Source organism: Lissotriton vulgaris, chromosome 10, assembly GCF_964263255.1.
Source record: "Lissotriton vulgaris chromosome 10, aLisVul1.2, whole genome shotgun sequence".
Lineage (NCBI taxonomy): Eukaryota > Metazoa > Chordata > Amphibia > Caudata > Salamandridae > Lissotriton > Lissotriton vulgaris.
Window position 1 is genome coordinate 395,616,217 of NC_141698.1, and position 12,117 is coordinate 395,628,333.

At 42.4% G+C, this 12,117-nt stretch overlaps 1 protein-coding gene across 30 annotated transcripts in view; it reads right to left on the reverse strand.

Annotated features, from left to right (window-relative positions):
- RBFOX1 (RNA binding fox-1 homolog 1) overlaps positions 1-12,117 on the reverse strand; it is an 845,440-nt gene that overhangs the window by 117,122 nt on the left and 716,201 nt on the right. For all 30 annotated transcript variants that reach the window (XR_015300686.1, XR_015300685.1, XM_086941201.1 and 27 more), the window contains one exon: positions 8,597-8,661. Coding sequence is in view for 28 of the 30 variants with exons in the window: in XM_086941201.1 (XP_086797327.1) it covers positions 8,597-8,661 (65 nt within the window). In the remaining 2 variants the exon portion in view is untranslated. The remainder of the gene's footprint in view (positions 1-8,596; positions 8,662-12,117) is intronic.

Consider the following 12,117-nt stretch of genomic DNA (forward strand, 5'->3'; position numbering starts at 1 on the left):
AACAGCCGGCATCGCCTTCGGAACTGTCACTGAGAGATGCATCTCTTGTCGAGGACAGCCTTGACGATGGCGACGGATTCGGCATCACAGCCTTACAGATCGTTGGAACTGTTGCATTGCCTCGACTGCATGCTGCATCCTCGATGCTGGACTTCACATCACAAGCTCCATCAACAGGGTCCTTGATGTTGATGCAATACAAACTTAATTGAAAGCCTCATTGCATCCCAGAAACCAACACATCGCCTCGGTTGTGTGACACATCTTCGACATGGATCAAGGCAACGCTTCGTAAAATACGATTTAAGGTACTATGTTCTTCGGGCTTAAGTGGATACCTGTAGCAGGCCTGCGCTCCATTGTGGTCTGCCTGAACTTGTGACATTGTCCCAGTCTGACGGGACAAGATATCAAACAGTTGGCATGTTGGGCTTTTTGGCACTATTATTTTAGTTACTTATTTATTTATTTTATTATTATTTATTATTTGATTGTTTGAATTTTTATTGTATTTGATATTTTATATTTTTAGGCGCTATTTTATTTTATTAAGCGCTAATCTTCTAACCTGGTGTGGGATCTTTTTGTGTGGTGTTTTCATAGTTTTACTGTTTGAAGTGTTGCACAAATAATTTATACATTGCCTCTAAGTTAAGCCTGATTTGTCTGTGCCAGCTATTAGGAGGTTAAGCACAGGTTAATTCCGGGTTTGCTTGTGCCTTACCCTGGCTATGATTGTGCCTGTTGCTTGACCAGGGCTTACACCATAGTCAGCCAGTAACCGAATTTATAACAGAGCTCCTCTGCTTTTGTTGTTTTTTTATAAGCAAAATAATTTAAAAATATGTTACATTAAAAGACAGTTTTGCCCTATTCATTAAGGAATGTCAGTCATACGCTACAACCATAATGTTGTGAGTATAACTTGTATGTGTAATTTATGAAATGATAGAGATGAGATTATGTTTTCCTCATTTGTTATGTGGTCACTACTTCAATAAGTATTATTTAAATAATATCTATGTACAACATTAGCGCCTGCACTCTTTCTGTCCTGATGGCATGTATAACTGAGGTGCCTCACAGATTATCAAATGTAGTAAATATTTTCTGCAATGCTATGCATGTTTGCTGCCAATGCACTTGCAATTTACCAAATGCTTCATGCACAACTATAATTCATACTAGATTTTGTATAACACAATCACAAATTAACATCGTTTAATGGCAGAGGGTTCAATAACTTCCCTGTATCCAACCACTGTGCATATTTGGAAGTACTGCATAATTGAACCAATAATGGTAGTTCACCTGCTCCTTCCCAATCAACTCCCCATGCTGTTATAGGTCTGTGGAGGTTGATAATGAGTGATTTGCAATGTTAGTTATCTTAAGTCCTAAAATGTACGTAATTTATTCGCTGTCAAGATAAACTACATGTGTCTAATTAGCAGGCAGATTAGCGTATATTCCAGATGCCTATTAAGGTAACTGCTAAGTAGATTTATTTCCATTTTTTGAAAGAAACTACCTTCTTCTATGTTCTTATGGGCTTGATGCAAAACAAAAATGGCACACGGATACACAGTGTATTGCCTTTTAGTTAGGTAATGTGCAGGCTTAACTCACTACCATAGGATGACAACTCCAACTTTCTAGTAACCATGATGCCTCCTGTCTGGGGAAATACAGCCCCAGAATCGATTCCCATAACAAAGGCTGGGGTTATTGACAAGTGATGCTCTATGTAAGACCACCAGTGCAAAATAGGATGCCACGATCATCACCGTAAGTATGAACTCTCGGACTATAACACCCAGGAAAGGGTGAATGAATTTATGGGACACTCGTCTAACTCAGTTCAAAGCTACCTTCCTCAGGTAGCAGAATTTATAGATCAGCACTTGGATGGTCTACAAGTCATATTCACCAAGTAATCAGCAGTATCTTAGTCTCACTGATATGCATTGGGTGAATCCATTACCAATACATATGAACATCAAGCGTACTGGAGCCTTTCTTGTTGTAGAAAGACTGTGAAAATATAGTGTTTGCAATTAGTGCCATTTCAGTTCTACTGATCAAGTCTCTAGCTTTACTCATGCCTTATTGGTCATTAGGACCATGTTACTGTCTGCCCTGAATTTGATTAAGTTTTAATTAACAGCATTTCCACTGGGAAACACTCTCTTGTTCTTCTTTGGAAAGAAGTCAATATATTTTTGTTATACTTCTGCCGAGTGTGTATCAAAGCCTTGCTATACTGAAATTATCTCCTGACATAGAATCACATCTCTTCTGAAATATGTCTACCTTCTCTCCAACATTTCTATATTCTGATGTGTTTATTACTTAGATTACATCTCTCATCTCTAACCTCCCACCCATGCTTATAAAATAAAAAACGATGTGTCTAACCTGATTTAGTTTATACTGCAGACCCCATACCCTTTTGTTACTAAGTGAACTAGGCAACACACCTAGGAGAATCATATCTCCTTCTGCCTTCCAATATTTTCTTGCTATTTATTTAGATGAAACTTGTAAAGAGCAACACCGTCACCCCACAAGGACATTCCGGCACAAATGGCCCCATAAGGTCAGCAAAAGAAAAAAAATACGTAACTATCCAGATTTGCTATGATTACAGCTATTGGAGAATAACCAGTTTTCAACACCTTCCTATATTGTAGCAAGTAGCATTTCTAGTTAACTGCTGGGATATGGAATTCCATTTGTCAGCAGCTGCCAACCAGAAGACTCACCCACAAATAGTATAGAGTTGAAGCTGGGGCACCACAAGCAACTGATGACCCTTAGATCAAATACTGTACAAAATGGTGAGCTACTCAGTTAGCCAAACAAAGCGATTTAAAAAAAACAAGTGTTCTCTTGCTGAAAGCCATTGGAGAGCGGCAGATGCCTGTAAAACATGGTCCTAGGCCCTGAAGCCCCAAAGCAAGTCTGGCAGCTATCAGCAGTGTTCTCCCACATAACATTGAAATACAGGCAATTAGATACAAGACACCATATTCCTACTTCCGTTTGGTGGCTTTCAAAATTCCATGACTCGTTCTGTTACTGGAAATCCCTTGCTTTGAGTTTCAACGTCACTCTCTAGTCTTCTAGTTTTCATAACTGCTTTTACATTTTTCTAATTTCTCTGAGGATCCAAATGTCATCTGACGCTATAAAACCGACCACCTTCCTGCCTGCTTGCAATACCATTAACGCCTTAACCGCGGCGGAAATTCTGCCGTGGTGCAGGCGTTCTAATAAGTGGGCGGGGCTGTGTCGGCCGTTGGCTGTTCGCAGTACTGGGGAGGAAGAGGGAGCACGGAAGGGGTTAAACATCACTGATGTGAACAGGGCTTTCAACTAAGTTATGGAGTACATGACAGGCCACATCTTAGCCCTAAAAACTTTAGCCAATATGTTTTATCTTACTTTCCTAGACTTCCTTATGCGTCTGATCCTCTTAAAGTCCATGGCTGTTTTGTAGGAGATTCCAACCGGACTGGATGAAATTAAAGTGGCTCTGAATTCATATTTGTAAACAAACACTATTTCTGCTTTTAAATCCTGAAAGTAAATTTCTTTGGTACTGTATCTCTAAATTAAAATGGTATTCATTTATTTCTAAAAACCTACTTTAAAGAATGTAGGAATATTTGTTTGTCCTTTGAATATAGATAGTCTTTGACAGGTATGGGAATGATTGAATCCCTTGAGTTCCTTGAGCAAGCAGTCACTATTATTTTGAATTTCTTTTTGTGCTCTATTGGCGTATCGAATGTTTTAAAAAATATATAAATCAACTCCTGTTGGAAATGGGCAATTTTGCAGGGTTATCCCCAAACTTGTTATTTCTTCCTCCCTTATTTTTCCTGACCTGTGGTTGTTAGCAATAGAACTCTGGGCACTTTACCACTGCTGAACAGTGCTAAAGTGGATATGCTCTCTGTACAAATTGGTATTGTGATTGGTTATCCATAATTGGCATATTTGTATTACCAAGAAGTCCCTAGTAAAGTGCACTGAGTGTGGTCCAAGGGCTAGTGATTCAAATGCTACTAGTGGGCCTGCAGGACTGATTGTGCCACCCACATGAGTAGCCCTAAATTGGTGTCTCAGGCCTGCCAACGCGGTGCCTGAGTGCAGTTGCTAACTGCCACGCTGCCCTGGCCATTGTCCAAACTGGCCGGGCCTAACCCTTCCCTTTCTGTACACATTTGACACACCTATGGAAGGCCCTAGGTACCCCCCTGGACAGGGTGTAGTCTATATGAAGGGTAGAGCATGTCCTGTATGTGTGACATGCTTTGGTAGTGAATTATAGCCATTTTTGTTTTTCACTATTTGAAGGCTACATGTTCTCCATAGGCCAGAATGGGCAGTTAGATTATTACATTTTATAATCCTAACTGACTCAGGGAACATGGTAGACATTCGAGTTTAGTACTTATGCACTCAGAATGATAAAATACATCTTTTAGAGAAGTTGGTTTTAACATTCTGTGTTTGAAAATACCACTTTTAGAAATTAGGTATTTTCTTGCCTAACTAGCCAAGCCTGCCTCTGCTAGGTTGTGTATTCCTTGTCTGGAGTTTGAGTGACAGGGCTGGGGGATTCCAGGAGACAGAATGAGTCCGCCTAGTGGTGAATAAAGATATCTGCATATAGATGGGAGGGAGGAGTTGCACCTGGGACCTGAATAGGACTGTGCCTGCCCCCCCCCCCCCACAGTGCTGTCTCCACCTCCTGTGGTGTGTCTGATGTCTCTGCCCTGCACTGTGAAAGGAGAGAAGGAATCATGTCAACAAAGTGCTCCAGGGCTGTGCTTTCCCTCCACGATGCTGGCTCCACCTCCTGTGGGGCATCTGATGTTTCTGCCCTGCACTGTTAAAGGAAAGAAGGAGTCATGTCAACAGAGTGCTCCAGAACTGGTTTGGACTGGGAAAGGCCCCTCTGCCCTCAGAGGACAAAGGATTTTGGGGTATAAATAGTGGGACCCTGATCCCAAGAAATTAGATCATTCTGGAATCAAGATGGAACCTCTGCCAAGGAGAAAGCTGGAACACTGAAGAAGGAAGACTGTCCTGCTGTTGCTTTGCTGGACTGACCTGCAGTTGCTTTGCTGCCAATGAGAGGGGAAGGACTTTGCTTTGTGCTGTGTCCCCTTGTTGAAGGAATCTCCAAGGGCCTGAAGAAGAGCTGGCTCCCTGTTAAGAAGTCCCAGGAACAAAAGGACCTCACCCCCAGCTTCCCTAAACTCTGCTGAGAGAGCTCTGTCCTTCCTAGAGTGTTTGGGCCGTTGTGGTGCCTCTGGAAGTTGTACCTGTGTTGGGAAGCTGGAAACCAAGATTTTAAAGCCTTTCTGCAAGTTTTAACGCATTGCTCGCTTGTGGAGCGCATCTCCGTCAGTGCGAGGAAATTTCCGCCGCTACGAAGGCCGAGATCGTCGCAGCACCTGTTGCCGTTGCCAGAGTCGTCGCATCCTTTATTTGTGGGACGCACCAGTCCGGTGCGGGAACATTACCATCGCTGCGAGTATCGTCGCAGAGCCTGTCATCACTGGGTGAGATCGACGCACCGCTTGCTTGCTGACCGCATCACGTCGCTGCGGGAGTCATCGCGGAGCCATCTAACGAGGGGCTGCGAGAGGAGAAGATCGACGCTGAGCCGCGCATCGTCATCGCACCGGAGATTGTCGCCGGCCGAAGATCATCGCATCGTACTTTTTGCGAGCTGCTTCCACTGAAACCTGCGCACCGGAATCCACGCAAGGTATCGCATCCCTCCCCATACAGACAGTAGTCACCACAACAATCCTGCTGCGTCCAGCGGGGCTGTCGCATCGCCTCCCCAGGGTCTCAGGAGTGACGCATCGCTTGCTTTTCAACGCTGCAGCTTTCACTTGGAACTTTTGTCGCATTGAAAGGTACTGTTGGCTAAAACGTGACGCAATTGTGGATTATTTTAACGCAACCTTAAGAATGCTTTTGATACCATATTCTTGAACTGTGTATGTTGGATTTTTGTCATTTTGGTCCGGTGTAGTTTAGATTAAATACCTTTATTTTTCTAAACTGTTGTGGAGTCAGTTTGTGGTGTTTTCACTGTGTTACTGTTAGTGTTGGTACAAATACTTGCCTTTGATAAGCTTGGCTGCTCGTGCCAAGCTACCAAGGGGGTGAGCAGGGGTTATCTAAAGTGTGGTTCCTCCTTACCCTGACTAGAAGCAAGGTTTCCTACTCGGACAGTGGTACCTACCTCTGCCAACTAGAGACCCCCAGTTCTAACAACCCCCAACAATATTGATTACAAAATTTCAACTATATCTACATAATGAAGATAATTATACATACACAACAAAAGATTTACTGTTCTTAGCTGCGCATCTGTTCGCCTTGACAATATATATTATCGAGTTAGTAAACTTAGTGTACTAACTGTTGAGAAGACAAGGTGGTTGAAATAAAACTTTTCAATCTAAATCCTTTTTATTACTTGTTGAGCATGTCCAACGACAAAGCTACGTATCTTTAGTATCGCATTGCACATTCACTAAGGTTTCCAATTACGAACTAAAAACTATATTTAAAACTGCAAATATGGTCCTATGGTTGTGTTTTTCACTGATATTAGAAAATAAACGATCAAACAACAACTCAATAAAAGTTTCAAATTACACAAATGTTTACACAATGCTTTTTGTTTCGAATATCTCTGCCTTTGTGTAATTTTCACATGTAATGTAGTAAAGCAAATATGATTAATTAAAATCTGAATTATATAATAAAAGTATTCAACTGTTCTAACGCAAAGAAACAATTCAACACAAGAGACATATCACAAAAATCAGTGCAGCTACAACATGCTAACACTAAGGGGGAATGGTATGAGACACATAGTAAGCACCTGGCAAGCTTGCCGGACTATAAGTGTAACAGTGTGAAATGCTTGCGGTCCCCACACAGTGTTTAATATTGGTAATACAGTACTTAAGGAAAATAGCTTGCTTACCTGTCTGAAACAGCATGCCTCAGCCACACATGCAAATTGTTTTTATTCAACATATTTAACATGACCATTGCCATCATAAGCACGCTTTAAGGCAACTATGCATGCATGCACATAAATCTAAACAACCATTCCATTAAAAAAAAAAGAATAAAACCATCGTGTAAATTGACTTTCACATTTTTGTGAACTCCATTAAGACACAGAAGATTCAAATGTTACATGCAGTAAGTAATGTTCTCCCTAGGGGACTCACTGTTCGTGCTAGCTTCTATGGTTGTGTGTTTTTAGGGAACTAGGCCTTTGTTCTGTACGGCAGTCCCACTGGTTCTGGTCTTATATGGGCATGCAAAGTGGGTGAGTTTCAAATTATAATACATAAACATTAACAAAATGTAAGGCTTTCCAGCTGGATCCAGTTAGAATCTACATAAAACAAATGTTTTTGTATGATTAGCTCCCTGAAAATTGGAATTATTTTATAGACCAAAGTTGATTAGGACTGCCGTACTGTACAAAAAGCATGGGTCAAAATCTGCATGTAGCATATCAACAATTTCCACCTATTGCATAGTAAAAATATTGATCCATTACTTAATTCTAATATCTCTCCTAGTCATGCCTTACTACCATACAGCGAGAAATGTATTTTCCATGTCATTATAGCTTCGTCCATGGAAAAGATTTATATTAGGTAAGTAAAAAACATCTGGATGAACACAGTAGAACCATGACCTCTTATCGTTATTTCAATATTTATTTTGACAAAACCTTACTTAACTGGACTAGATTTAAATTCATTACCCTCTCTATAGTTATCACATGCAGATAAAAGCTTAGCTTAAGGGCAGGACTGTGTGGCCTTATGACAGGTGCTGTGTTATCAGCTCGGAAAATGATGGTCTCTATTTATGTGCCCAGGCATTACAGGAGAAGATCCCGACACTGCCCACATGTCTCATATAAATCCTATCAAGCAGCGTAATTATTAAGAGGTCACGACCGCTGAAACTTGGTTATGACGATGCTGCAGAAATTGATTGTGGCATGGGTCACTAGTAAGCTAAATGGCACAAACGCTGGATGTCTATGCTGTGTAAGAGGGTTACCTATGTGGAGGGCTCAAAATCAACTTCTCATATGGAAGAAAGCATGTTACGGTACTTTTGATATCTGAGAATTGATTAATTGAATGTTGTTTGCTCACGAGCTCTGCTTAGCTACGAAGTAATGTGGTCTTATATTATGTACTTTAGGGAAATGTATAAAGAGACCCATGTACTGACCGTCTTAGTTAGAGTGACAGTTTCCCAAACTAAAAAGATGAAGTCTAGTGACAAGTGTCCATCATTTGACTGCAGTAATGTGTGTCTGGCTGATAGAGTGGACCCTCGGCCATGGTGCCCACATCACCACCCGCTGAATCTTTCTCATTAGGATTCTCTAGGTGTCTACAACTACACATTCTAAAATATTACTTCCATAAAGCAGATTGGATCTGTTTTCAGGTGACTTTGCTCCAACTCTGCCCTCATTACTGTTGTAAAGTAATCAATCTGACGTAGAACTTACCTGTCACTGTAGGCAGCTGTTGCGGCTGTGGCAGGCTGGGCATACCGGTAGGCAGCATAACCACCCTAGAAAACAAAACTGGCACTTTAGTCTGACTGTGGCGGAAAAAACACTACCTGTGCTGTAGGCGCCAATGTGTTTGTCAGTTAGGTTCATGCTAGGGTGCCCCAGGGTTAGACAGATGTTGCACATTAAAACTTTACTGGCTTGTTAAATGAAGTTTAGCACAAAACACATTTCGTTAATTGCTTTGCATCAAGAAGCAAAAGTTCAAATTCGAACACATTTCTATTGAAGTGGAGAAGTTATAGTCAGGAGAATCATATGCCAGTGCTTGATGCAGGGACATAAAACAGCAATTTCAGCAATCTCAACATACTTCAAGTTGCTTATTGTCTCAGAGGCTCGGATGCGTAAATTATAGGTTTACATTGCAGATAAAATTCCTTAGCGCTGATGTACAATTATTAAATTGCTTTTTTGAACCTGTATCAGTATCAAAACGGTTCAAGTTGTGAATTGATTAATATTTGAAAATGTAACTGTTGTCAAGCAGCACTTGTCAAATTAACATTCAGTTGGCTGTAGCAGTAATTGCAGCAGTTTAATTAAGCAAACAGGACAAACAAACGCAGATATCTGAAAGGGATTGTGAGCAGCGATGCATTCCTTTTCAAACTGTGAGAACAGGAGAGCTTCCCGCTCAGTGGACCACTGAGCGACATCAACCATTTCAACATGATTTCAGCATACCAATTAAGAAGCGGGGTCCGGTGTCCACTGACAACATAAACAACATTTGTGCTCCAATTAAAACCTACCACCCCATAATGCGGGTGGGGTGAGATATTCTCCTGGGATGTTTTGCAACATTATTACTGAGAAACTAGAAATTAGAAATGTATGATGTATGTCAAGGGGAGCCGCAGCGTCAGCCTACAGAGTGGTTTTGTCCTTGCTGGGAAGTGGAGCACGAGAAAGGGACTCGTAGTCCCAGGAGGCAGTCGCAGCACCCGCCCTCACTCACCTGCGCCTGCTGACGCATAAATTCACCTTACAGCTCCCGCCACGCGGGACACACGCGGGTGCGCGCCGGGCAAAGCCCGGGCCTAGGGCGGGCCCGTTCAAGCCCGTTGTAGCCCGGGGGAGACCGGACCGGGCCTACCCTCTAAGGCCTACTATGGGAGGCGTAAGTTTTTGAAGAACTATTATTACACCATTCAGGGTAATGGCGAGCCGCAGAGGAATGAAACCAACATCGAGTGGGCATGTAGCCGGGACTTTGGACCAATTTATCCTGCGGGCATCTTCGGTCCATGGAAAAATAAATAGCTATCACAGAACGCTGTCTCTCTCTGGATCTGGCTCTCTTTAAGAGATCTTCGCTGGGTCCTCTGGCTCAAGCTCGTTCTCCGGATCCTGTTCCACAAATTTTGGATAACCCAGGTCAGCCAGGAGCGGTAAAAACGCTGATTGGGAACCTGACAAACACGGAAGGGGGGAAAGATTGTTTAACGAATACTGTGGAACTTGACAAGGCAGTAACTTTGGGGAGGATTCAATACCATCTCTGGGTCTATTGCCCACAAATAAGGAGCCATTCCAAAAAGGAAGCGGACAGGGGCCCCACAACGGGTCAGAAGACCGAAGCAGTCTAAACCCAACATTTCTCGAAGGTCTTCCACTCCAGAGCCAATAGAAAATAACCAACACCCTCCAAGTGATCCTTGTGTAGTTGCCAGAACTTCACCCATAATTCCCCTCAACGAAGAAATGCTCCTGGAACAACTGAGTTTGCTTATAGTTTCCACTATTCAACCCCTAGTGGGAAGACTGTCCCTGATCGAACAAAGGCTTGCAATATATAGAGGAGCTGGCAAAAAAGAACATGGGTAACATGGAAAATGCGGTGACTAAAACGGTACAACCCCAATAACAACTGCAGTAGTTACCACTAGCCTTACGCATCCAACAATCTGTCCCTCAATCCCTGTGGTAAACCCAAAACAGCCATCGAGATTGGAAGGATCCCGCAAAAATAACAATAACAGTGTTTATGAATTGCAACATCCAGGAGTGGTAAAATCAAAAACTCCAGGTAGAATCTGCTCAAGCCAACCAAAGGAAGGCAATTGTAATACAGATTTGCCACGGTTAGATCTACCGCCTGAAAGCACACCTTACGATATTGTACTAGCTGAGGTCCCCAAATTGGGTACAAACAGAACTGAAACTTATATGGAACTAAAAAACAAAGCAATCCATTGGTTAAATTTAAATAGGCCTCTACCAAGAAATGAATGCAGTCAGATTCTGTTTGCTAGAAGAGTTAGTTGGGTGGGATGCAGACCTAAAGATGTGGATGGGGATTGTATTGTGATTAATTTTAATGACCATAGGACTGTTGATTATGTTTGCAGGGGTTTGTTCAGGAGTGCAGATACGACAATTCTATCATTGGGGTTAAGCTACTTCTACCCTCGCCCAACTCCTTACCCTATTCCACTCTGTCCAGATAATTTTAGCAATTGGCAAATTCAGTTTGGAAATAGGAATAAAGCAGAAGAATTTGGGAGGATGTGGAATAATGAGTATGAGCTGGGGTTCCCCGTAAGTAATAGGTTTAGTGTACTAGACCAGGTGGACTGACCACCACCATTTCAATCGAAACCTGTACACCCTATTCTGGAAACTGCAAGGACTAGAAATAAAGGCAGGATTGTTGGTTCCAAACATTTTCCAATCTCTAAGGAGGATGGTGAGAAGGGTGTGAGCGACGTAGATGTTGATTATGATGGCCAAGTGACTTCGGTGGATAGAACCCTAGTATCCACTGCTACTGGAGCTAGCCCTTAACTATCACCTGCTACATGCACGTTAAATAACCCAAAGGGTAGACCAGAGAGACAGGGCATCCACGCAACCAAGGGGATTGGTCCGGTGGGGGTATTAGGAGGACTCAAAGTGTTGTCCTGGAATATTTCTGGTTTACCAGCAAAATTAGATTCACCAGAGTGGGGGGCCTTTGTTGATCTCCACTGGATTTGTTTATTCCAGGAGACCTGGGCTGTCACTTCTATCCATAGAACGGGGTATCTAACCTTCCATGAGCCAGCGACTAAGGGCCCAAAAGGTAGACCATCGGGGGGCTGTGTATTTGGGTAGGAATACACCTAGGATTGACGGCAAAAAGAGTTGCTACTAATTCCCCCGATATAACATGTATCTTGTTGGCCCATAATAATTTTCAAAAATTAGCTCTTATCAACATCTATTCTCGGTGAACCCGGTATGCTGGTACCTCCCAAACCCTGGATTCTCTGACAACCCTTTTCAATTCTCTCCCGGGTGACGTTGTATTCATGATCGGTGGAGATTTTAATTGCCATTATGAGCCACTTAATGGCGTGCCATCGATCACTACTGAAGAAGACGAAACCTGGTCTGTCCTAGCCCCAAATATGTATCCAGTTAAGGGCTGGTCCCCATTGGTATTACAAATGATTTCCCTTACTCACCTG